Genomic DNA, 27,819 nt, shown 5'->3' on the forward strand with positions numbered 1-27,819 from the left:
TAACCATCTGTACCTTCTGTAGTTCCTTCTCATAAAACGATCCCTCTATAAGCTCCCCATCATAATCTTTTATTTTGTAGACAGGGGGTATGCGAGGTAGACATTCGGTAACGGTGAACACTTCGTCACTATAACCTTGCTCATATTTCTTGTCGAAAACACCCCTCAACTTTGATATACGTACCATGTCCCCCACTATGAATTTAAAATCTATTTTTTCTTACGGCGAAGGGGGAACAAACCATACAGATTTTTAAAGACTTGAAAAGAGTTTTCAGAAGAGACCTCTGCGGGCTTCATCCTTATACTCTTATGGTAGCTGTTGTTGTAACTCTTTACTAAATCTTGAACTATATCGGTATATCTATGGGTGTTGTGAGCTGTAAAATATCTCCACATCCGCTCCTTCAGAGTTCAGTTAAAGCGTTCGACAACTGAAGCTTTCAAATCCGAGCCTGTAGCAAAATGTACTATATTATGCTTCTTCATGAGTTTCTGAAAAGTATTATTAAAAAAAAAAATTCCGCCATCAGTCTGCACTTTCTTGGGGACTCCTCCTTCCTTCAAGATAGAGTCAAAGGCCCTGGTCACCTCTGCCCCACTCTTATTTCTTAAGACCCTTACAAAGGCCATTTTAGAGAAAATATCTATAACCGTTAGCATGTATCGATTTCCATCATTTTTATCTGCATGGGCCTGCATGTCACATAGATCCACTTGAAACTGGGGACAGGGCATGAGTCGAAAAAACTCTATTTCTTGGAAATTGTTTTCGTACAGGTTTATGCAGAGTATAAGCATCCTGCGCGGCTAACCAATCATCCACTTGAGCAACGCCGAACCGGCTACCTGTTCCCTCGGCCAAAGCTCTCTGTAAACGCTCCTTACCTCCCATAAGACCCAGGGTTAGAGGGGGTGTAATACACGTTTTTCAACATCTGCTCCGCCATCCTTCCTGCCTCTCTGAGGTACAATAACGTTAATGAGCCACTTTCAAATAACGACAACATTTCAGTTTCATTTTTGTATTTTTATTTTTGCAAACATCATGTATTACATATACAGACAATTTAGGATTCGTTGCAAGATACTTGTCCCTGTTTTCTCAATGATCCCAGCATGCAACACCCTGTATATTTGGTTTAGATTTACAGGCTTTTGTTGCTGAATTTTTAAAACACACACATCAGCTATATAAGTATATAAACAACAAATGTGATACATGTTACAATTAAACGGTGTTTCAAACAAATTAAGTAAAATCTTAGACAAGTTTGTTTCTAGTTCTTCAGAATCATCCACAAGACGGGAGACCAGTTGTGTCCATTGCATACTCTCGCCCGTATGTCGTACATGGTTCATGATTTGCTCCATTTTTAGCACACGCTCTACATTAGCCAAGGTATTATGGGTTGTGTAGAATGATACATTGTTCACTTTATTTTCAATAATTTGATGCATCACATTTGTAAGTTCTCTCAAAAGAAAAAACGTATTTATTCTCTCTAACACCGTATGTATATAGTTCCCCATTGCTTTACATCTAAATAACCAATAGGTATTGTCACTCGGTCTCTGGGGTTTTGTTGAGCCAGAAAGTCATCACGTCCTCCACCACAGCTTCCCGGTATTTGTTGTCGTCCACCAGGGTGTGTCGGATTTCTTTGAGTTTCTCGTGGATGTAGATCGCCTCCTTCAGTTCATGTAGGAAAGCCTCGGTTACCCCGTAAACTCTGGGAATCGAAGGCACAAGACCCATAGACTCCAGGGCTCTGACCAGCGTAGGTATAAACCTGCAGGACCACAGTCTTTTCACCAGCTCCTCAAAATGGTTGAAGAAGTAGTATTTTGGGGGCTCGTATAAACACGGATGGCGGCGCTGGCTGGGGTGATTGATCTCACAACCGATGCATTTTTCACGTATATACTCTCCAATCACCACGTTTAAAAGTGTGGCTACAGAGGCCTTGATGGTGTCCACAAAAATAGTACTGACCACCCCATCAAACACATCCTCAGGCTGTGGACATGTAGGGGGTGTCGAGGGTCTTGGCTGGGGGGAGTAGAATGTTTGGCTGCAAGGCATACAGTCCTTAGGGTCTGGCCCCCATGACGTATCAGAGTCCAGGTATGTTGTAGGAATATCCATGGTATATGCTGAAATGAAGAAGTGGAGGCTTTAAGGGACCTCCTTTTATTGTAGAACCAGGCCTTTGGGTGGGGTCAGGGCGTGGTTAACGCAGCAGCGTACTTAGTTTTCTTCGGGGGCTGACCCTTCTGAGGATGACCCTTCTTGGGATTGCTTTGAATCATAATCCTCAGGATTCGTATATATTATGCACTTCCTTAGCCGAACAATGCTCTGCCACTGTTGGCTCTGTGCAAAAAGAACGTCCAACAACTCTAACATGCTCAATTCCATTAGATCCCAACTTTTAAAAGGAATAAGCATGCGCAACCTGAAATCCCCAGTCAGGCCACCATCACGAATGTTTTGGTTGCATGTTTCCTCATTGCTGATATAGAACTCCACGCAGCCACATGGAAGTCCATTCTTTCTCTGTATTTTCACCCTGTGAAATACTCTTCCTGAGGAGTCTGGGGTACCTTCCCAACGGGTCTCGTAGCCCGTGAACAAGCTATACCCCTTGGTGATAACTCTCAGTTCGGGACACAAAACCTTGCGAAAAACCGCCCAGTCTTCAGCCCCATAGTCCACTCCTAAAGTCTGGTCTGTATATTCTCCACCTTCGGCTACAGTATAGAGTTTCACTCTACGGGCTGGGTAATCAAACTGATACCCCCAGTGCTGTCCATTAGACATCATCACTTGATCTTTCAGTGCAGTTGCGGGCGGTATTTGGGTTCTACACACACATAGAAACCGCTTTTTTGGCGCGTTGTATATTGTTGCTTTATACTGGGTCTTTTCTCTATGTTTCAACCGAGGTCCTGCTTCCGTTGTTACGGTCATCACTGCTTTACCAAAATCCATGTTTATTTTTAAAATCTTGTTTAGTGTTCTGGGGCCGCATGTGTGTCTGGGGCGTATTTATAAGACGTCTGCCTCCAACACATAACCCCCCGGACATTCCTAATTCATAGACAACAACCCTAAGAGCAATAAAATAGGGGGGTGTGGGGTCATCCTCTTTGAAATGTTCAAACACAACCCCCCCAGTTCAATGAGGGCCCTACACATCAATCATCATGACAACTTCAAAGAGATACAATATAGATATAACACACACTCTAACACGAGACAGAACAGGATAAAACTATATGACCCTAACCACGTGACACCTTCCCACCAGGATGTCCAGACCGAATGCCCTTATTTGGGCATGTACGACCCAGCCCGACATAGGGTCATAAATCACGATTTTGACCGATGCTGTCTCCTTTATTCTCTCTCATGTTAAAAGTGACTGAGTTCATCAGTACCGGCCATTCTACTGCCAGTGTTTGTCTGTGGGGATTGCATGACTGATTTTATACACACCCGTCAGCAAGGGGTGTGGCTGTAATAGCCAACTCCACTAATTTGAAGGTGTGTCCAGATACTTTTGGCCGAGTGACAGAAGTAACAAACCAATGATAATACATTTCAGTACATTTACAACCAAACAATTCAATACACATACAATTACTGTAGCTGCAGATAAGATCCATCATCATTACACCATATCATTTAAAAAAAAGCTGTTACAGTAATTCCCAATTGAACCAATATTAAATCATATATATATATATAAATCCTGTGTGTGTGTGTGTGTGTGTGTGTGTGTGTGTGTGTGTGTGTGTGTGTGTGTGTGTGTGTGTGTGTGTGTGTGTGCGCTTGCATGGGTGTGTGGGTGTGCTTGCGTGTGTGTGTGCAAACATGTGTGAATAATCCATATTCCCAGGTTTCTCCTGCTCCTCCTCTGATTATGTGTCCCTCCATCTCCTTCAAGGTCCTGTAACATATCACCACACAAAGTTATTTATCCCTCCATCTCCCTCAAGGACCTGTGACATATCACCACACAAAGTTATTTATCCCTCCATCTCCCTCAAGGACCTGTAACATATCACCACGCAAAGTTATTTATCCCTCCATCTCCCTCAAGGACCTGTAACATATCACCACACAAAGTTATTTATCCCTCCATCTCCCTCAAGGACCTGTGACATATCACCACACAAAGTTATTTATCCCTCAAGGGCCTGTAACATATCACCACACAAAGTTATTTATCCCTCCATCTCCCTCGAGGACCTGTAACATATCACCACGCAAAGTTATTTATCCCTCCATCTCCCTCAAGGACCTGTAACATATCACCACACAAAGTTATTTATCCCTCCATCTCCCTCAAGGACCTGTAACATATCACCACAGAAAGTTATTTATCCCTCAAGGACCTGCATGCAGTAAAACAATCTCCCAAGAATAAAACAGAGATATAGTTTAAATAGATACATTATAATTTGATATCAGCACATTAGTTCCATATATATTTAATTTTAGAATCAATAACAAATGGCTATAATTCTTACCGGGGCATGAGCGTGGCTTCAATCGAGAATAGACTGAATCCGCCTCTGGTGGGGTTGCTGTTTCTGTAGGAGGATAAACATCAGCATAATATAATAGTTATATCCACAATAATATCCAGAATCATAAACAAAATAATACCCAGACTAATACCCAGACTAATATCATAATAATATCAATGTATTCAATATGGGGTCAAAGAGAGATGAGGTTCTGATAAGGGGAAAATATAGGGAGGGATGTGCAGTCTTACCTCTCTTCTTCTTGGCTTTGGTCTTCTTTTGGAGGTCAACCTCAGCATAGGTCACATCAACAGGTCCAGCTGCTGCTGACAATGGACATTTCCAGTCAACAAATGAATGAATTAGCTTAATGCATATTCTGCTTTCCAATTGGCCGGCCTGTATCTTCAGACAATTTAGTAGCAAAATAATATTTGCTTTGAGAGTGCAAATCCAAACGTATGTTAACATCAACACTATAATTGAAAATTCATCACATGGATGATAAAAACGTAACGTGATCAGAAACATTTTCTCACCAGTTTGTTAGGAGATACTTAGATATACTCTAATATGAGAGATACTGTATAGTGTAGTTTCATACCCGTATAATAGATTGCTGATTTAGTCTTACCGGGGTCAGTGTACGGCTTCACTAGAGAATAGACAGAATCTGTCTCTGGTGGTGTTGGTGTTTCTGTAGGAGGATAAACATCAGAATAGTATACAGCAATATACAGAATATAGCGTTATATACTGGATAATATACAGTTAAATACAGAAAAATATCTTGAGTAATATATAGTTATATACAGAATAACATCCAGAATAATATCGAGGTACATACAGAATAATGTACAGAAAAATATACAGTTATTCAACACGGGGTCAAAGAGGTGTGAGGATTTAACCTTGTATTACCATGTAGAGAAACAGAACATAAACTTTCAAGACTTTCCAGATGGTTGTACGAGGTTAGTGAAGATTATGATGGTTGGGAGGGGGAGGGATGTCCAGTCTTACTTCTATTCTTATATCCAGAATAATATATACATTTATTCACTATGAGGTCAAAGAGGTGTGAGGTTCTGATTAAGGGAATATGGATGGAGGGCTGTCCTGTCTTACCTCTCTTCTTCTTGGTTTTGTTCTTCTTTTGAAGGTCAACCTCAGCATAGGTCACATCAACAGGTCCAGCTGCTGCTGACAATGGACATTTCCAGTCAACAAACCAAGGAATTAGCTTATCGCATATTCTGTCTCTTCATCCAAAACATCACAACACCATCATATCTCAGAGAGAGGTTATATAGGTGTAGAGTATAGTAGTGAATTTGAGAGATTCCAATCCAGCCTTCATCTCGAAATCAAATCGTATTTGTCACATGCGCCGAATACAAGTGTAGACCTTACCGTGAAATGCTTACTTACAAGGCCTTAACCAACAATGCCATTAAAGAAATAGAGTTGACAGATTTGCCAAATGGAGGGGGAGGGAGAGTTTCTATGTGTCTCTGTGTGTGGATTAAAGGTGATCTAGACTTCCTAGATATTAGACATCGCTCACCAGCTGTTATTCACAAAGACACACACTCCCCCACCCTCATCTTTACAGACGTAGCTGTTCTGCCCTGCCGATGCACAGAAAACCCAGCCAACTGTAAATGATCCGTGTCGTCATTCAGCCACTACTCGGTGAAACATAAGATATTACAGTTTTTATTGTCCTGTAAGTAGGATAGTCTGGAATGGAGTATGTCCTTCACGTTGGACTCATTAAAGAAAAACTCTTCATAAGAGACGGTAGCAGCAACATTATGTACAAAATAAGTTACAAACAATGTGAAAAAACACAAAATAGCACAGTTGGTTAGGAGCCTGTAAAACGGCAGCCCTCCCCTTCGGCGCGATTATCATATCTTTTTACAATTTAGATGCAAGATAATATTTGCTAATGCAAACGTATGTAAAAACACTATAATCCCAAATTCATCACACCGATCATAAAAAGGTAACATGTGATCATAAATGTTTTCTCACCAGTTTGTTAGGACATGCTCTGATATTAGAGTATATCTAAGTATTAGTTCCATATCCTTTCAAAAGATTGTGATTAAGGGCTTGATTCAATCCGTATCATGGAAGTTCAGCGCTATAGCAAAATTAACATTTCAATTGCGCTTTAGCACTGAACTTCCGCAATATGGATTGAATCGAGTCCTTAGTCTTACCGGGGGCTGTGCGTGGCTTTACTTGAGAATAGACTGAATCTGCCTCAGGTGGGGTTGCTGTTTCTATAGGGGGTGATAATAAAATATCAGAAAACATTTACAGTTATACAGAACATTATACCATGGCATTGTTGAATACTCATTTCTGATTGGCTTGAAGGGCATTCTAGAGTGTACATTATTTTGTTTTATAAACTGGGTGGTTCGACCCCTGAATGCCTGACAGCCGTAGTATATCAGACCGTATACCACAGACGTGAAGTAACATTGCTCTAATTACATTGGTAACCAGTTTATAATAGCAATAAGGCACCTCAGGGGTTTGCGTCATGCTTAAAAACAGCCCTTAGCCGTGGTATATTGGCCATATACCACACCTCCTCGGGCCTTATTACCTAAATAATGCACTGCAATATTCAATGGCTATGTCCTATGTTTAAGCTGCTGTTGAAAGCAAACGTCGAATTAATAACATCATTGGCATTGTTGAATTTGATTTTCATAATTACAAGCTAGGAGGATGGTTTATTAGCTAAGCTAGCAAGTCTGTTTGGTTACCAAGGCAACTACTATAGCTATCTAGTAACTTGCTAGCTAGCTACTTCATTGGATCTTGAATACATTTATACCAGTAAATGAACACATTTTTACTGTGTTAAATTATAGCCGTGGTACAAGCGAAATAATCAACTCAGGGCTCTATGCGTTCTCTGGAAAATAATGCATCTCTGTGGAAGGTTAGTGCATTTGTTTTCCTGCTACCTTATACGGAGTTGCATTATTTATAAAGAACAACCTTTCACGTCATGCATCATTTTCCATAGAATGCATAGCCCCTCGTTGGTTATCCCTTACATATACAGCTATTCAACAATATTACCTCTCTTCTTCTTGGCTTTGGCCCTGTTTTTGAGGTCCACCTCAGCATAGGTCACATCAACAGGTCCAGCTGCTTCTGACAATGGGACATTTTCAGTCAACAAATGAAATTAGTTTATTGCATATTCTGCCGCTTCATCTGAAACTACAAAATTGCGACATTTTGATTTGAATGACTGCCAACTTGCAGAATGGGTCTTACCTGTGGCTTTCCCTGTTTTCACCACAGAGTAGACTGGATGTTTAGCTGGATCAGCTAGCCTTTCTGAAGACGAGGAAGAAGAGCAGAGAATTTGTCAATTGGTTTATTTTTTTATATATACAGTATATGTCATTTTATACTACAGCTGGGATGATAAACCGAATATGAGCGACACCAACCATACCGACCACTTATCTTGGGAATTTTGCTGATATGGTTCATTACGATAATTAGCGTATACTAGAGAAGTGTGAAGTTTAAAATGAAATAGCTTTGCTAATATGGATGATTGTTAATTGGACAACAGATGGCTACAACCTTCCAACAAGTAATATTAGTTAAATGAATTCAGTACATTTATCACAATATAGATTTTTGTCCCACGCCGCGCATTTTAACTCTTCTTGGACACACTGCACATTTTTAGAAATAAATGTATGTCACAGTTGAGTCACCTTTCTTTTTCTTGTCCAACTTTTTCAGTTGAATCTGGGCGTAAGTCACATGACTTGGTCCAGCAGCAGAAGCACCAGCAGCATCTGAGACATAATACACAAACACCTCCACTTAGTCAAACTACATGTCATATTAAATGAAGAGCAGCAGACTACTACACATTCATACTGAAAACATTACATTACACTACCATTATCATTGTTGTCTGAGGGATTGATCGTATCGTAGATGTTAGTGTCACCTGTTGGTCAAAGAAGAGAGAGGCAGGTTAGTTAGGATGGTTGCCTAGGGACATGTTGTTATCAGGCTTGGGGTCAGTTCCGTTTAAATTCCAGTCTATTCAGAAAGATACATGTTGATGAGTCAGTGTAGGAGGTTACAGAGAGAGGAGTGGTAGAGGTTTGGGATGAGAGACTGACCATGCTGCTGATGTGTATACCCAGATCCTTGGTCCTGTTGGGGGTCCTGGTTGGTACTCTGGGGCTGAGGGGGCCTACATGGAGAGAGATACTCAGCATAAGAAGCACAGAGAAGATGTTATACTGTATGTATCAATATAGTTGAGAGACAGGTGTACTCACCAGAATATTCTGTTGAAACAGGAACCTGTAATGACAAACACATTGTTTTATGTACTGAACTTTCTTTACCTATTTTTATTTTGACATTTTTGTTCCAAACGTAAGAATACATTTTCCATTAAATGAGAAATGACAAAAGTCTCACGTTTTCTGTTTTGATATCTCCACAGCAGGACCAGTAGAACACCAGCAACAACCAGACCCACAACCACTCCTACTAGGACTGATGTAGAGGATCCAGGAGATACGACTGGAGAGAATCTGAGACTGGAGAGACTGGAGAGAGAACAGCACAACACCGTCAGACTCTGAGGTAGAACATAAATAAAGTAGTTCAATTCCTGTATGTATCTGAGACTGGAGAGACTGGAGAGAGAACAGCACAACACCATCAGACTCTGAGGTGAATAAATAAAGTAGTTCAATTCCTGTATGTATCTGAGACTGGAGAGACTGGAGAGAGAACAGCACAACACCATCAGTCTCTGAGGTAGAAAATAAATAAAGTAGTTCAATTCCTGTATGTATCTGAGACTGGAGAGACTGGAGAGAGAACAGCACAACACCATCAGACTCTGAGGTAGAACATAAATAAAGTAGTTCAATTCCTGTATGTATCTGAGACTGGAGAGACTGGAGAGAGAACAGCACAACACCATCAGACTCTGAGGTGGAACATAAATAAAGTAGTTCAATTCCTGTATGTATCTGAGACTGGAGAGACTGGAGAGAGAACAGCACAACACCATCAGACTCTGAGGTGGAAAATAAATAAAGTAGTTCAATTCCTGTATGTATCTGAGACTGGAGAGACTGGAGAGAGAACAGCACAGACTCTGAGAGGTTATATAGGTTTAGAGTAGAGAGCATGAACAGAATGCGGGCTGGACCAGTCTTTTGACCATTTAGTTGAGAGATCATATTTTCGAGGGGAGCGTAAATCCCAAACTTTATTAACGTCAACACTTAAAGCACATGTATTTTCACACAGATAATAAAAAGGTAACTAACTTGTGATCATAAATGTTTTCTCACCTCTTACTGTCACCCAGCTCTCTGGTGATTCTCCTTCACCAGATTTACACTTATAGAATCCTTCATCTGACTTGGATACTGTAGGGATGGTCATCTCTCCTGTGGTCTCATTCTTGATGAGTACTCCATCTTTGTAGAAATCAGTCTTGGGGTTAGGATTTGTTTCCTGATATCTAAATGTACAGGTCAGAGTCACAGAGTCTCCTTCAGTCACGGGATGGACAGGACTCTCCAGGATCACATCACCATCTGTGTAACATAATATATCAATAATACTGTAAATCTGGAGTCATCACTCACAATACATCAACATCTTATGAGCTTGTATTTTATGATATGCAATAATTCAGTTAAAGAATTGAATGACCTGGCTAGATCATAAATTAACAAATGTCCAGACAGAGGATTCAGTTGACGAATTCCCGGTTTATTAACCCAACTCAACACAGGCTACTGTTTGAACGTAGCCCACGCCAAATAAATCAAGGATCACAGTATATAACAACAGTGACCATCTCTTGTTAAGGCAAAACTTAAGAGAGTGAACAAGTTGCGGTGTTCCACACCCCTGCCAAACCCTCCCGCCGCTCCACAAACCACAAGGATGCCCGGCACTGGATCATTCCAGGCATTCCCGTGGTTGGCAGATAGCAGGTTGACTGGCATGTCGGACCCCGCAAATACTGGGTACTGGTAAGTCCAACACAACAAACCAATAGCATACCTTATAACACACAGCTGTCTGTACGGGTTGCTACAACATGTAAAAATGTTACTGAGTGTTGTACAATAGACATACCATTTACTGTGATGTTGACAGCATTACTGTACTCTCCTGATCCAGACTCACACCAGAACACTCCACTGGACCATGTGTCCATGTGTTGCTGATGGTACATGTAGACCCTGTTACTGATCCCCAGTTAGAGACACACCCTGACTGTCACTGCTGTCTCTCCGTGTATCTCATCAGTCTCCATCCAGTAGAGTTCCCCTTCTCCTCACAGCTCAGTGAGAGAGACTTTGATGTAAAGTGTTGAGTTGTGTTGGGATTTACTGTAAGAGACACTGAAGGCTGCAGATCTGAAAGAAAGAGAGACAGAGTCAAACCTATAGTTATATATACATGAGGGTGACTTAAATATAATTCAATACAGTTTCAATGCAGTTAGTTACCTCCTGACCAGAGACACTGAGGTTGACTGTAGAGTGTATCATAGACTGGGTCTCCTCTCCCAGCTCTACACACATATCCTCCTGTGGGAGTAGCACCAGCAGGGATCAGAGTGTAGGAGTCTTCACTAGTCACATTGTCAGATAGGGGCTGTAGAGAGCTAAGACTTGTCTGATAGGGAGGGTAACCCAGCTCTGTAGGGAACAGTCCTGTACCAGGAGAACCTCCAGTCTGTAGACAGGTCTTTAACCCCACAGCTCAGACATCACCGAGGACCCAGGGTTCAGCCACTGAGGAGAGATACTCAGGACAGGTTGGGGTTGATCTGTGATCAGATCAGAGGACATGTTTCAGTTTTAACTTTCAGTCTTAGCAATGAGTCTAGTAACGCCATTTTACATGATTAGATAGACTTACCAGACACAGTCAGTTGTACAGCTTCACTGTTCTTGGAGAACATGTTTCCCTTTACACCCTCACAGGTATATGAATCACTGTTAGACCTGTAGGACAGGACTGATTCTGTACTCAGGCTTTGTGTTAGAGGGGCTCAATAACTGACTATTCTTATACCATCTGTAGTCCCAGTCAGTGTCTCCTCCTCCCTGTATGTCACATCTCATAGTAACAGTCTCTCTAATGAATATCTGGGTCCAGTTGGGTTGGAGGATCAGAACAGCAACAGGTCTCTCTGCACAGACACAACACAGACATAACTCAAAAAACAGTTGCACAATTTTAAATGTATTTATTTATCTACTCATGAATATAGCTTCAAGTTAGCGATAATTGTTGTGATACAAGAAGCAGACAAAATATTATACCCTAGATTACTTTCTGTCCATATACAATAACAACCATTTACCATAAAACTGTTTTAGGCTCACCAGTAATGTTTATCTGGACTGGGTCACTGTACAGGGTGTAGTAGACTGGGTCTCCTCTCCCAGCTCTGCACCAGTACTGTCCTCCATCAGAGACACTGACCCAGCTGAGTGTGTAGGAGTATCCAGAGGTTGTGGTTACTGGTGTAGAGTCTGGTCTGTGTCTGTACCAGTAAAACGTCCATCCAGGAGACTCTACAGTACAGCTCAGTGTCACACTGTCTCCTGTGAATATGTTCTCTTTGTCAGAACTCAGCGTAGCCGTCGGACGCCTATCTGTTGGAATCAAGAAAAGGTTGTGATGTATCTGGAAAACATGGTGTCACGTCCTGACCAGTAATAGGGGTTATTTTGTTATTGTAGTTTGGTCAGGACGTGGCAGGCGGGTTTTGTTTTATGTGGTTCAGGGTGTGTTTGTATATGTGTTCATGTAGAGGGGGTATTTGGTTTATATGGTTCGGGGTGGTTGTTTACGTAGAGGGGTATTTGATTTATTAGTCCAGGGTTTTGGTTATTGTTCTATGTTAGTTTAGTTCTATGTTCAGTCTAGTCGTTTGTATTTCTATGTTTAGTTAATTGGTGTTGGGGCCTTCAGTTGGAGGCAGCTGTCTATCGTTGCCTCTGATTGAAGGTCCTATAAATAGGTATGTGTTTGTCATGGGATTTTGTGGGAGATTGTTTCTTGTTTTGCGTTATGCCTGACGAGACTCAAGTTCGTTTGTTTTGTATACAGTGTTTGTGTATACATTTTCCCACTGCGTTTTGGTCTACACCCTACGACACATGGATCTGATCTGCTGCATGATATGTCCTCTTAATGGATAACTGACAAATTCAGTGAGGCAGAATAGCCAACAGACACACAGAAAATATCTACATGATTGACTGGCAGGGAAAGGAACTCACACCTGTTTAGACGAGGTGCTGGATAGCGGAGTAGAACACTTGAAAAAGAAAAGGTTAGCCGCACACTCTAGGAGCTCAGATGTAATAACCTAATAACCAACGTTTCAACAGACAAGCTGTCTTCATCAGGGTATAATGATAAACACTGTGGTTCACTAGTTTATATAGTGTCAAAGGACACACACACAGGTGTCTGTAATCACTGGCCGGGTGTGGCTTGATATCACTGGTTAATTTAAAGATATAAATATCAAAAAAACATGGGGCTATGCTATGATACAATGTGGCTACCTAGGCCTACAAACATTTGCAATGAATAGCAAAATGACAATAATCACTAAAATGGCTTCATATCAAAGTCTACGTTGAGACAAAAGGCAGCAAGCATCTTTAAATTAAAGATCCAGGCAGCATCTCATTTTAACAATACATTGTCGCGGTCACCCCCTCTCCTACGAAGGGTGACGTGTTCGATGCCAATATAACGTAGGGACGAAATTGAGTGGTTCGCTTACAAAAAGTCAGCCGCGACTGGATACGTCAAGTTTTTGCACCAGTGTATAGAACATTATCCTTACACAAAATCCGAATTGATTTGACGTGTGGCAGGTTGCATAGTACATCTCAGGTGCTCAGAACAAGAGGTAAGAAAAGCATGGAATGCATGGAGCTGTTTTGCATCAGCCTTCATAGAAGAGAGTGATTGTGATTGGCTGGAGGTACAAAATAAGTATTTCTTCTAAAAGGAGTATGTGCAGGTGAGCAGCCTACATGTTCAGTTGAAATACCACGATTAGGCTTTCTAAAAAGCTTTAACATGTCTACCTTACTGTAACTCTAAATCATTGCACTGAGTTGTAGGCACAAAATATAACCCTTTATTAAGTAAGGAGACATGGGCAGGAATCAACATCTTGCTTGATAAATTAAACATGATTGACTCAACAACAGAGTCTATCTGTATGACAAAATAGACAACAGAACAAAGTCATTTACCTTTTACAGTGAAAGTGACAGGATTACTTGGCAGTGAAGATGTGGGTCTAGACACTCTGCTCCCTTCACACCAGTAGAGACCCTGGTCAGACACACCAGCTCTACTGATGGTGTGAGAGACTCCAATGTTACTGTAACCAGACTGGGATACTACATTATCATTCCTGTCTTTGTACCACTTATAGCTCCAGCTACTGTCAGACCCTACTGAACATGTCAGAGTAACTGTCTCTCCAGGGTATGCAGGGTTTGGCTTTACAGTCAGAGTAGTTTTGGGCAGAGCTGAAGAAACAGAGCAGAAAACATCTGGATAAATGCCTGGTAATTCAGTTGTTGCTGTAACATTGTGATAAAAGTCTATTTTACATATGGGTATGTTGACTCCGTTCAGTTTGACTGTACAGTGTATTTATCTATATTTAGATTAACCCTCATTGGCTCTGAATTTACAAAGACCAGAATGAAGACAAACAGTGAGCTCACCAGTGATGATGATGGGGAGAGAAAATCTGAGATAGGACTTCTGACACTCATTTATATAAACTGTCCAATCCATGAGTACAACCGACCCACCCTTATCAGCAGGGCGGGTAAGGACTGACATATCAGATTGTTAATCAAGCAAAGATTGTTTTTCATCCTTAGATAAATTATGGAAAGATATGTACTCACCAGTGATGATGATGGGGAGAGAAAAGCTGTGATTTGACTTCTGGGGCCGATCTCTCCTCCTCCCAACACACCTGTACTGACCAGCCTGGTCAGGGAGAGAGATGGTGATGGTTTTTCTGGTCTGAATGGGAAGCTCTTCACTGTATCTGAACCAGCGGTACGTCCAGTCTGTGTAGTCTGATATGTCACACTGCAGAGTGACTGTCTCTCCAGGGTAGAGGAGACCCTGTGGAGTGACTATCTTCAGTGAGGCCGAAGGCAGAGCTGTGGAAACAGTTATATAAAGACAAATGCAGTCAGAGCAACAATCTTTCCAAAGTGTGATCTGACTTCAGTAAGTAGTACGGTAACTATTAACTTAGACATATAAACTATATATGCAAAAGTATGTGAACACCCTTTCAAATTAGTGGATTCGGCTATTTCAGCCACACCCGTTGCTGACGTGTATAAAATCAAGCACACAGCCATGCAATCTCCATAGACAAACACTGGCAGTAGAATGGCCTTACTGAAAAGCTCAGTGACTTTCAACGTGACACCGTCATAGGATGCCACCTTTCTAACAAAGTCAGTTTGTCAAATTTCTGCCATGCTAGAGCTAATCCGGTCAACTGTAAGTGCTCTTATTGTGAAGTGGAAACGTCTAAAAGCAACAACGGCTCAGCTACAATGTGGTAGGCCACACAAGCGCACAGAACAGGACTGCAGAGTGCTGAAGTGTGGAGCGCGTTAAAATGGTCTGTCCTCGGTTGAAACACTAACAATTGCGTTCCAAACTGCCTCTAGAAGCAAACTCAGCAGAATAAATGTTTCTCAGGAGCTTCATGATATGGGTTTCCATGGCCGAGAAGCTGCACACAAGCTTAAGATAACCATGCTCATTGCCCAGCGTCGGCTGGAGTGGTGTAAAGCTCACAGCCATTGGACGCTGGAGCAGTGGAAACACGTTCTCTGGAGTGATGTCCAACGGTCAAATCTGGGTTTGGCTGATGCCAGGGGAAGCTACCCGCCCAAATGCATAGTGCCAACTGTAAAGTTTGGTGGAAGTGAAATAATTGTCTGGGGCTGTTTTTCATGGTTTGGGCTAGGCCCCTTAATTCTAGTGAAGGGAAATCTTAATGCTACAGAATACAATGACATTCGAGACAATTCTGTGCTTAAACTTTGTGGCAACAGTTTGGGGAAGGCCCTTTCCTGTTTTAGGATGACAATGCCCCCGGTACAGAAAGCGAGGTCCATACATAAATGGCTTGTCGAGATCAGTGTGGAAGAACTTGACTGGCCTGCACAGAGCCCTGACCTCTACCCCATCGAACACCTTTGGGATTAATTGGAATGCCGACTGCGAGACAGTTCTAATCGCCCACCAAAGTTACTCACCATTCAGGGTGACAGTGACTGGATCACTGTTGATTGATGATATGGATCTGGACTGGATCTCTCCCTGACACTGGTAGAGACCCTGGTCAGACTCAGCAGCTCTACTGATGGTGAGGGTGTCTCCTGTTATAGTGTGTCTGACAGACTGGGATACTACATTATAATTCCTGTCTTTGTACCACTGATAGCTCCAGATACTGTCAGACCCTACTGAACACGTCAGAGTGACTTTCTCTCCAGGGAACACAGGGTTGGGTTTTACAGTCAGTGTAGCTTTGGGCAGAGCTGCAGAAACAGAGCAGAAACATCTGGATACATTCCTGGTAATTCAGTTGTTGCTGTAACGTTGTGATAAAAGTCTATTTTACATATGGGTGTGTTGACTCCATTCAGTTAAAATTTACAGTGTATTTATCTATATTTAGATTAACCCTCATTGGCTCTGAATTTACAAAGTCCAGATTGAAGACAAACAGTGAGCTCACCAGTGATGATGATGGGGAGAGAAAATCTGAGATAGGACTTCTGACACTCATTTATATCAACTGTCCAATCCATGAGTACAACCTACCCACCCTTATCAGCAGGGCGGATAAGGACTGACATATCAGATTGTTAATCAAGCAAAGATTGTTTTTCATCCTTAGATAAATTATGGAAAGATATGTACTCACCAGTGACAATGATGGGGATAGAAAAGCTGTAATATGACTTCTGGGGCCGACCTCTCCTCATCCCAACACACAGGTACTGACCAGCCTGGTCAGGGAGAGAGATGGTGATGGTTTTTCTGGTCGGACTGGGAAGCAGTTGGTTGTCTATAAACCAGTAGTACGTCCAGTCTGTGTAGTCTGATATGTCACACTGCAGAGTGACAGTATCTCCAGGGTAGAGGTCAAACTGAGGAGAGATACTCACTGAGGCTCTGGGTAGAGCTGTGGAAACAAAGTTAAATATGAAGATAAATGTAGTCAGAGCCCCAATCTTTCCAATGTAGGGTCTTACTTTAGTAGGTAATATGGTAACTTTTATTTTGGATTTCCATACACACTGGAAATGTCCCCTATAAACTGCGCGCAGGCGGGCCCGGGGAAGTACCATGTGCATAAGAAATATCAGCCCAAGCAGAGAAACATGAGATTGATTTTCCATTTTGTTAACACTATCAACGTTGCACTTTAGTGTGAGGATTGGGATCGAATCAACGCAATGTTAGGCACTTTCAATATAACATACCAAAACAACACGAACTATGCAAGCCATAGTATGCAAAACTAACTGTGCAAGAGATTTTCCTGTAGGCAGAGCGCACTGGTGTAGGATTGTATTACACTGACAAGCACAACTCAGGCCCATACTCTACACAGACTGGTGCGCCATAACCAATCAGAGCTGCAGTAGGCCTATTATGCATATAGCCATCGCCACATAAAATATGGATCTGAGCCATTCAACAATGGGGGAGTGGTGGCTTCCTACAAGAGCACAACCTGTGTGCATTTCTAGCCATCTTTGAAAAAGGAGTCAGGTAAAGAGCTATTTTCTTTGTCTTAAAGGGGCAGTGTTGTACTTTGAGACGGTCTTGAATAAGCTAAGTAGCCAATAGGCAGAGCGTCGGATTCGCTAATAATGTTATTGTAATAATAATATATCTTATTTTTGTGAGGTGTTTCTTGAATTAAACAACACATTTTCAGTCACCTCCTTGTCTGAAGTACATTAGAGGGAATTAGAGGGAACATTTGCACACAGACAATGTCTACATACACTGAGTGTACAAAACATTAGGAACACCTGCTCTTTCCATGACAGACTGACCAGGTGAAAGCTATGATCCTTTATTGATGTCACTTGTTAAATCCACTTCAATTAGTGTAGATGAAAGGGAGGAGAAAGGCTAAAGAAGGATTTTTAAACCTTGAGACAATTGAGACGTGGATTGTGTGTGTTTGTCATTCAGAGTGTGACTGGGAAAGACAAAAGATTTAAGTGTCTTTGAACGGGGTCTGGTAGTAGGTTCCAGGTGCACCGGTTTGAGTCAAGAACTGCAACACCGCCGGGGTTTTCACGCTCAACAGTTTCTCGTATGCATCAACATTGGTGCACCACCCAAAGGACATCCAGCCAACTTGACACAACTGTGGGAAGCATTGGAGTCAACATGGGCCAGCATCCCTGTGGAACGCTTTGGAAACCTTGTAGAGTCCATGCCCCAATGAATTTAGGCTGTTCTGAGGGCAAAAGGGGGTGCAACTCCATATTAGGAAGATGTTCCTCATGTTTTGTACACTCAGTGTATATATAATATGATATAAATAGTGTCCATCTCTATGACAACAAAACAGACAGCATAGTAACTCACCATTCAGGGTGATAGTGACAGGATCACTGATGATTGATGATATGGATCTGGACTGGATCTCTCCCTGACACCAGTAGAGACCCTGGTCAGACTCAGCAGCTCTACTGATGGTGAGGGTGTCTCCTGTTATAGTGTGTCTGACAGACTGGGATACTACATTATAATTCCTGTCTTTGTACCACTGATAGCTCCAGATACTGTCAGACCCTACTGAACACGTCAGAGTAACTTTCTCTCCAGGGAACACAGGGTTGGGTTTTACAGTCAGTGTAGCTTTGGGCAGAGCTGCAGAAACAGAGCAGAAACATCTGGATACATTCCTGGTAATTCAGTTGTTGCTGTAACGTTGTGATAAAAGTCTATTTTACATATGGGTGTGTTGACTCCATTCAGTTAAAATTTACAGTGTATTTATCTATATTTAGATTAACCCTCATTGGCTCTGAATTTACAAAGTCCAGATTGAAGACAAACAGTGAGCTCACCAGTGATGATGATGGGGAGAGAAAATCTGAGATAGGACTTCTGACACTCATTTATATCAACTGTCCAATCCATGAGTACAACCTACCCACCCTTATCAGCAGGGCGGATAAGGACTGACATATCAGATTGTTAATCAAGCAAAGATTGTTTTTCATCCTTAGATAAATTATGGAAAGATATGTACTCACCAGTGACAATGATGGGGAGAGAAAAGCTGTGATATGACATCTGGGGCCGATCTCTCCTCGTCCCAACACACCTGTACTGACCAGCCTGGTCAGGGAGAGAGATGGTGATGGTTTTTCTGGTCGGACTGGGAAGCAGTTGGTTGTCTATAAACCAGTAGTACGTCCAGTCTGTGTAGTCTGATATGTCACACTGCAGAGTGACAGTATCTCCAGGGTAGAGGTCAAACTGAGGAGAGATACTCACTGAGGCTCTGGGTAGAGCTATGGAAACAAAGTTAAATATGAAGACAAATGTAGTCAGAGCCCCAATCTTTCCAATGTAGGGTCTTACTTTAGTAGGTAATATGGTAACTTTTATTTTGGATTTCCATACACACTGGAAATGTCCCCTATAAACTGCGCGCAGGCGGGCCCGGGGAAGTACCATGTGCATAAGTAATATCAGCCCAAGCAGAGAAACATGAGATTGATTTTCCATTTTGTTAACACTATCAACGTTGCACTTTAGTGTGAGGATTGGGATCGAATCAACGCAATGTTAGCCACTTTCAATATAACATACCGAAACAACACAAACTATGCAAGCCATAGTATGCAAAACTAACTGTGCAAGAGATTTTCCTGTAGGCAGAGCGCACTGGTGTAGGATTGTATTACACTGACAAGCACAACTCAGGCCCATACTCTACACAGACTGGTGCGCCATAACCAATCAGAGCTGCAGTAGGCCTATTATGCATATAGCCATCGCCACATAAAATATGGATCTGAGCCATTCAACAATGGGGGAGTGGTGGCTTCCTACAAGAGCACAACCTGTGTGCATTTCTAGCCATCTTTGAAAAAGGAGTCAGGTAAAGAGCTATTTTCTTTGTCTTAAAGGGGCAGTGTTGTACTTTGAGACGGTCTTGAATAAGCTAAGTAGCCAATAGGCAGAGCGTCGGATTCGCTAATAATGTTATTGTAATAATAATATATCTTATTTTTGTGAGGTGTTTCTTGAATTAAACAACACATTTTCAGTCACCTCCTTGTCTGAAGTACATTAGAGGGAATTAGAGGGAACATTTGCACACAGACAATGTCTACATACACTGAGTGTACAAAACATTAGGAACACCTGCTCTTTCCATGACAGACTGACCAGGTGAAAGCTATGATCCTTTATTGATGTCACTTGTTAAATCCACTTCAATTAGTGTAGATGAAAGGGAGGAGAAAGGCTAAAGAAGGATTTTTAAACCTTGAGACAATTGAGACGTGGATTGTGCGTGTTTGTCATTCAGAGTGTGACTGGGAAAGACAAAAGATTTAAGTGTCTTTGAACGGGGTCTGGTAGTAGGTTCCAGGTGCACCGGTTTGAGTCAAGAACTGCAACACCGCCGGGGTTTTCACGCTCAACAGTTTCTCGTATGCATCAACATTGGTGCACCACCCAAAGGACATCCAGCCAACTTGACACAACTGTGGGAAGCATTGGAGTCAACATGGGCCAGCATCCCTGTGGAACGCTTTGGAAACCTTGTAGAGTCCATGCCCCAATGAATTTAGGCTGTTCTGAGGGCAAAAGGGGGTGCAACTCCATATTAGGAAGATGTTCCTCATGTTTTGTACACTCAGTGTATATATAATATGATATAAATAGTGTCCATCTCTATGACAACAAAACAGACAGCATAGTAACTCACCATTCAGGGTGATAGTGACAGGATCACTGATGATTGATGATATGGATCTGGACTGGATCTCTCCCTGACACCAGTAGAGACCCTGGTCAGACTCAGCAGCTCTACTGACGGTGAGGGTGTCTCCTGTTATAGTGTGTCTGACAGACTGGGACACTACATTATAATTCCTGTCTTTGTACCACTGATAGCTCCAGATACTGTCAGACCCTACTGAACACGTCAGAGTAACTGTCTCTCCAGGGAACACAGGGTTGGGTTTAACAGTCAGTGTAGCTTTGGGCAGAGCTGTGAAAACACATCACAGATTAGATATTACCTAACCTAAAGACGTGAAAGAATATCACATTCAGAATGAGAAGAGCCCAGTTAGTGATGGAACAGATGAAGTGAACACATTACCTAAACTGGATACACGAGTGTCTATTTCAAATTACTCTTCAAAAGGCAAAGAAAAGTTTGACTTAGAATTAGGAGCATCCTGTTAGTGATGGAGAATCAAAAGTGAACTCACCAGTGACAATGATAGTGATGTCATCACTGGGTTGTGACCACTGGGGCTGATCTGTCCTCGTCCCCTCACATCTGTACTGACCAACCAGACCAGTCTGAGTGATGTGGATGGTGATATCGATGACTTTACTGGTCTCATCAGGAAGGTGTTGGCTGTTTTTGTACCAGAGGTACGTCCAGGATGTGTAGTCTGGTATGACACACTGCAGACTGACAGTCTCTCCAGAGTAGAGGAGACCCTGAGGAGAGACACTCACTGAGGCCACAGGCAGAGCTGTAGAAAGACACATGAAGTTAGTTGATTCATACACAGAATCTGCTCTATCATGATTAAATGTAGTTAATTTATTCATACATAGAATCTGCTCTATCATGATTAAATGTAGTTAGTTGATTCATACATAGAATCTGCTCTATCATGATTAAATGTAGTTAGTTGATTCATACATAGAATCTCTCTATCATGATTAAATGTAGTTATTGCAAAACTCTTTCCAAAGTATGATCACCATACTTCTTTACTTATACAAGTCTTTCTTTTTCTATCATAACTATGAATACTGACACACAGATCATGATTGACTTAATGTAAATAGTGTCTATCTGTATGACACTACTCACCATTGACAGTGATAGTGACAGGGTCACTGATGGATGAAGAAGTGGGTCTGGACTCTCTTTTTCCCTGACACCAGTAGGGACCCTCATTCACTGTTGATCCACTGATGGTGAGAGTGTCTTCTGTTATAGTGTGTCTGACAGACTGGGACACTACATTATCATTCCTGTCTTTGTACCACTGATAGCTCCAGATACTGTCAGACCCAACTGAACACGTCAGAGTAACTGTCTCTCCAGCGAACACAGGGTTTGGTACTGCAGTCAGTGTAGCTTTGGGCAGAGCTGCAGAAACACACAACATACATTTTAAAACAACTAAACAGCATCCTTAAAATGGTGCCCAATGTCAAGTGGTTATAAGAATGGAGGCACAGATGTGAATGAGAGATAAGATGACGTACGTGTCACTGTCAGTCTGACTGCATCACTCCATTTAGAATCCTGCTTCTGATGTGAACCCAGACATCTGTAATCACCACTGTCAGAAATCTTAGCAGCACTGACCTCATGTTCATTCTTCTTACTGGAGGAGTCAGAATTACCATTCTTGTGCCAAGTGTACTCCCAGTCAGTGACTCCTCCCCCCTGTATGTCACATCTGAGAGTGACAGACTCTCCACTGAATATCTGGGAGCTGTTGGGGTGTATGGTCAGAACAGCCTTTGCCACTCCTGCACAAAATCAAACCAGCATGATACACATGTTATTTTGAGAAACAAAAACTAAAAATATGTCCAGCCAAAATCAACTTTAAAAATCACAAATAAAAGAAATAGGATGAAACTTGATGAAGGCTTGATGAAGTGAACAAATATCTACCATCATCATCTTCAGAGTGTCCAGAGTTGATGTGTGTATTCAGCACTACAACAAAGAAAGTCACATTGCACCAATATTAGCTTGAAAAAAATAACATGCCATTTTCATGGTACTGATTACCACATCTGTCCTGTACTTTATTTTAAAGGTGCAATCTGAGATTTCTATTTAAATGTTTGCACATTTCAATTAATCATATCCATTAATTCTTGAAGAGTATCACTTTTAATTGCCCCATTATGGAAAAAACGAATGATTTCACAAGTGGGAAATGAAATGTTTTGAAACATTTCACGTGTGATGATATTTCGTGTCCGTTTGTAAATTCACTCTGGAGTGCCAGAGAGCGCTCAGAGTGCGCTCTGGGCAGTGGTAAATTCAGAGCAGTGTCAGATTGTCCATTCGTAAATTCAGAGTGTTTCGCTCTCAGAGCGTTTAGGGCGCACACTGGACTCTCTGGCCAGGAGTAGGGTGTATCCGAGAGTTCTGACCTAACAACGGTAGTCAAGCACCCAAGCTAACTGGCTAAAGATAGATAGCTTTCTAGCTACTTCCAGATATAAATGAGAGAACACCTCACTCTGACCACTTTACTTGCCCTAGCAGAGTTGGTTAAGCTGTTTTCATGTTATCGAGAGCTTTGGTGACTGTAAATGTGCTGCTTATTTAAGCTTTTTTGCCGATGTTTACTGAAACTGGCCATATTCAACAGTGTTGAGCATTCGTAAATTCATCAGTTATTCTGCGCTCTGGCACACTCAGACATTGAGTGCTCTGAAATCGGAGTAGATAGCCAGAGTGAATTTACAAACGCTCCCTTCAGTTTTCCATGTGGATTTTTTTCAGATGACATTTCACAGGTGATGCCCTGCAAACAGAAATTAGTCGTTAGGATGACCCCGGAACGTCATGCATTCGCAATGTTTTCAACTTTCATATTTGGAACAATTTGTCATACATGATTACACTGTGTTTGTTTATTTATACTGAAATTATTATTCAAGATGTCCATCATTATCCCCTTGACCAGGAAAGGGAAAGTAACTGTACTGAATGACTACCGACCCATAGCACTCACTTCCATCATCATGAAGTGCTTCGAGAGGCTTGTCAAAGACTACATCACCACCTCCCTCTCTGACACACTTGACCGTCTTCAATTCGCCTACCGCCCCTACAGATCCACGGACAACACAATCGCCGTTTCACTGCACACTGCCCTCACCCACCTGGACAAGAGGAATGCATATGTCAGGACGCTGTTCATCAACTACAGTTCAGCCTTCAATACCATGGTGCTCTCTAAGCTCACCAGAAAACTCACAGCCCTGGGACTGAACTCCTCCCTACCCTGTCACTACAAAGATACAGGTGTCCTTCCTCACTATGTTGAGGCCAATGATGACTTTAAAACAGTTATAGAATTTAAAGGCTATGATAGGAGAAAACTGAGGATCGATCAACAATATTGCATTTACTGTGGCAAAGCAATACACTTTTTGTCCAGAATACGAAGTGTTATGGTTTGGGTAAATCCAATAAAAAACATTAATAATGACTACCACTCTCCATATTTTCAAGTGGTGACTGCATCATGCTATGGGTATGCTTGTAAACGTTAAGGACTGGGGAGTTTTCAGGATCTTAAAGAAACAGAGATAAGCACAGACAAAATCCTAGAGGAAAACCTGGTTGTTTGCTTTCCATCAGACACTGGGAGATTAATTAATCTTTCAGCTGGACAATAACCTAAAACACAAGGCCAAATCTACAATGGAGTTAAATAATTGGCCAAATTACAGTTTTGAAATAAATCTACTTGAAAATCTATGGCAAGACCAGCAAATGTTTTTCTAGTAATGATCAACAACCAATTTACAGCGCTTGAATAATTTTAAAAAGAATAATGGAAAAATATTGCACAGTCCTGGAGTGGAAAGCTCTTAGAGACTTACCCAGAAAGACTCACAGCTGTAATCGCTGTCAAAGGTGATTCTATAAAGTAATGACTCAGGGGTGTGAATACTTATGTTAACTAGATATTTCTGTATTTAATTTTCAATACATTTGTAAACATTTCTAAAAATGTTTGCACTTTGTCATTATGGGTATTGTGTGTAGATGGGTGAGAAAAGTAATCAATTTAATACATTTTGAATTCAGGCTGTAACACAACAAAATGTGAGAATTAGTCAAGGGGTATGAATACTTTCTGAAGGCACTTATCACTCTTCACCTCTCCACCTAATAGCTGATGTGTGGTGAGCGTTCTGACACACAAATGGTCGCTTTGCATCACCCAGGTGGGTGCAACACATTGCTGGTGGATGAGGTGAGTTTCCCCCTACTATGTAAAGCGCTTTGAGTAACTCAGTTAGTAGAAAAGTGCTATCTAAATCCAATCAACTTGTAATTTTGTTATCACAGTAACTTCTCAAAAGATCACGTGATAACATGAGATCACATGTGAAATTCATGTGTTTTTTCCATAAGGGTAGTGCCACTGACTTATCCCATCATAACACAAAATAAACTGCTATTTTATGACAACGTTTGTTAAACAATGTCAGTGTAAACAAACAAAGTACATGAATGAATTACTCTAGCACCATTCCTCAGCCGTATACCACAACAAGTGGCAGGGTGAATTACAGACTGCAGCTTGAAATGGTCATTGACTGCAGCAGGTTTGTTCTGCAGCAGGTTTGCATGTATTAGGATGACTCATGTACTGGAGGCAGCTCTGCAGTGTAGTCACTATCTGGCACAGCCACAAAGTCATCAAATCTGATGTTAAACCTAACCCTAACCTTAACCCTAACTTTTACCATACTGCTAACTTTATGCCAGACCCCAAATTAGGATAAAAAGTGTATTTTTGTTTTCATGTATTTTTTTGATATGTAGACAATTAAGACTTTGCTGCTGGCCCATCTAGTGGATATTGCTCAATTCTGCCTCCGGCAAAAGATTCATCCAAATAAACATCAACCTGCCGTTCTGGATACAGAGAAAGTACAGAGACCAAAATTAGTTTACTATAACTGTTAGAGACGGAACTCTCAACCATTTACAATAATCACAACTTGATACTAGAAGACATCCAACAAATATTGCATTTTGTATTCATTGTCATTGACAGCACATTTTGCAACCACTGAGTTAGCGCTACTCTTTAGTTCCTGAGTGGTGACCTGGTTAAATGCACACCACACCACCCCACTATCCGGGTCTGCATGGCATCTGCTATACTAGCTCAGGTTCTCACAGAGATTCAACATCAATGTAGAATGGTCACTCACTCTCACATCACATACAGGTGTAGGATCTTAATTTGACCTATATTTTCAGAGCAAAATAAACATAACTTGAAAAACGAGTCAAAAATGTTGCTTGATTTGGTTGTTAGGCTATTAGCAGGCCAAAATTAGGCTACATGAAAAGTGCAATACTGTTAAAGCTGTATTAGAAGCGGTAGATCTGTTCTATGTGCACTTTTTCTATGCTTTCTGTTTTTGAGTTTAGTTTTTGTATATTTTACTTTTGGTTTGGTACAACAGCTTCAAACAGCTGAGAATACAACATTTCTGCTTATGGAAAATATATTTTCAAAGCGGTTTAGTTGGTACAATGAATCTCTACATTATACTTGCTTCTTTTCTCACAAAAACTGAAATTAGGCTAAATATAAGCGTTTTAGCAACCAGGATATGACGGAACATTTCTGAAGAGCATCTTTAATCTAATATGGTGGGTTTTCAGTTAATTCATGTAAATCACAAAGCTCATCTGCATCTCCTGTGGTTCAGGAAAATTCTCAGCAACAAAAGTGTGATCAAATTAAGATCCTGCATATGTAGCCCTACACTATATTTTATGCAATCCCATTTCAGTGCCATTTACTAAGCATTTGCACTGTTTTCTCAATAAGAGATAAAAACACCCCTAAAAAAGCTAAAGCATGAAATTGTCTTAATTTACATCAGGTAATTAGTGTTCATACACAAACACACTAACTCAGTACTTACAGAGTAACACACAGAGCAAGGTGTGTTCCATTCTGTCCTGACGATGATCTCTGAACTACAGTCTTCTGACTGCTCTACCTCCTATATGACGACAGATCGATTAGTTCATGTCTCTTTACCGACACACAGAGAAATAGAGAGAGAAGAATTCTACAGAATGTACAAAGACTGCAGGGAAAAAAAGGGTAGCAGTTAAAGCCGTGTTTATTTTTTGACAAACTTCTGCTTATGGTTTGCTACATTGCCTCACTGGTTCCTTCCTCATTATTGGAAGAAAGTAGGATGGAACGAGAATAGAGACGTGAGATGAGTTGAGAGCTTGTGGTTTGATATAAGAATGTGGAGAAGTGTGTTACAGTTGCAAAGATAGATAGATATGGCAGTATGACTTTGATGGGTTATTTATGGTTGTGTTTTAATTTGTTTGTTTATGTGATCAGTCTAATTGATTACGAATTGTGCACGTGTACGTGTGTGGTTTGTGTGTAGATGTGTGGTTTGTGTGCATGTGTGTGTGGTTTGTGTGTGTGTGTGTGGTTTGTGTGTAGTGTATGTACTGTATGTGAGTGTGTACATCAGAGGAATAGCTGTGGGGAGTTCATTACCACAGACCAGAGATGGGAGGTGTTTCAAAGCTGTAACTGGGTTTCCAGGATAAAGTGTTAAGTTAAATTTTTATTCACATATTTGCATTGTTGTGCTGAATACATGAATCCAAACATTTTAGCATTTTGCCATTTTTTTCAACAATTTACCTCTAAATATATGAAAGTGTATTTTTGTAGAGTGTAGAGTGTGTGACACACGTACAACATGTGAAGGAGCAAACATAAATAGAGAGAGAAAGGTTACAGGGGAAAAGCAGTCAGACTTCACCTTTAGTGGGTATAGCCTGGTAAACATCATGGGTTTCTTATCGCCACCTTCAGGGACAGGCCTGTAACTACTCCACATTCTAGTGGATCACAATATAGAAACTAATATGGTCATTGGTCACATAGCAACAGCATAAGCCCTCAGTCTACTGGGTCTGCCCTCTTATTCCTTCCTCTCTCTATCTCATCATAATAGTACAGACATGGAACACTTCTGTATGGGTTCATATCAGTACAAGTCAATCTGAATGTGGTTTACAGAAGACTGACAGCACTATGGTGCATATAGATTTAGTTAGAAAGT

The 27,819-nt window shown here is 41.3% G+C and overlaps 1 protein-coding gene and 1 pseudogene across 2 annotated transcripts in view; both read right to left on the reverse strand.

Moving 5' to 3' along the window:
• Positions 1 to 3,763: 3,763 nt before the first annotated feature.
• Positions 3,764 to 27,819, reverse strand: part of LOC106578032 (basement membrane-specific heparan sulfate proteoglycan core protein-like) — a 138,340-nt pseudogene continuing 114,284 nt past the window's right edge. Inside the window, exons 8-19 of the transcript XR_014381315.1 lie at positions 8,889 to 8,913; positions 8,727 to 8,800; positions 8,498 to 8,548; positions 8,307 to 8,390; positions 7,852 to 7,914; positions 7,651 to 7,725; positions 6,771 to 6,833; positions 5,668 to 5,742; positions 5,174 to 5,236; positions 4,791 to 4,865; positions 4,540 to 4,602; positions 3,764 to 3,956 (exon numbers count right to left, since the gene is read on the reverse strand). The product of XR_014381315.1 is annotated as a basement membrane-specific heparan sulfate proteoglycan core protein-like (transcript). The remainder of the gene's footprint in view (positions 3,957 to 4,539; positions 4,603 to 4,790; positions 4,866 to 5,173; positions 5,237 to 5,667; positions 5,743 to 6,770; positions 6,834 to 7,650; positions 7,726 to 7,851; positions 7,915 to 8,306; positions 8,391 to 8,497; positions 8,549 to 8,726; positions 8,801 to 8,888; positions 8,914 to 27,819) is intronic.
• On the reverse strand, positions 9,852 to 26,837 carry LOC106577825 (basement membrane-specific heparan sulfate proteoglycan core protein). Its single transcript, XM_082965447.1, is given in 21 exon segments — positions 9,852 to 10,172; positions 10,723 to 10,807; positions 10,810 to 11,006; positions 11,100 to 11,343; positions 11,345 to 11,362; positions 11,364 to 11,422; positions 11,515 to 11,563; positions 11,601 to 11,788; positions 11,985 to 12,257; positions 13,881 to 14,165; positions 14,556 to 14,819; positions 15,939 to 16,223; positions 16,613 to 16,873; positions 18,301 to 18,585; positions 18,975 to 19,235; positions 20,663 to 20,947; positions 21,174 to 21,446; positions 21,794 to 22,075; positions 22,195 to 22,464; positions 22,613 to 22,657; positions 26,641 to 26,837. Coding segments are annotated over 21 exon segments (4,218 nt in total). The 5' UTR covers positions 26,672 to 26,837; the 3' UTR covers positions 9,852 to 9,894.

This window comes from Salmo salar, chromosome 18 (assembly GCF_965601325.2).
Source record: "Salmo salar chromosome 18, fSalSal1, whole genome shotgun sequence".
NCBI classification, from domain to species: Eukaryota; Metazoa; Chordata; class Actinopteri; order Salmoniformes; family Salmonidae; genus Salmo; species Salmo salar.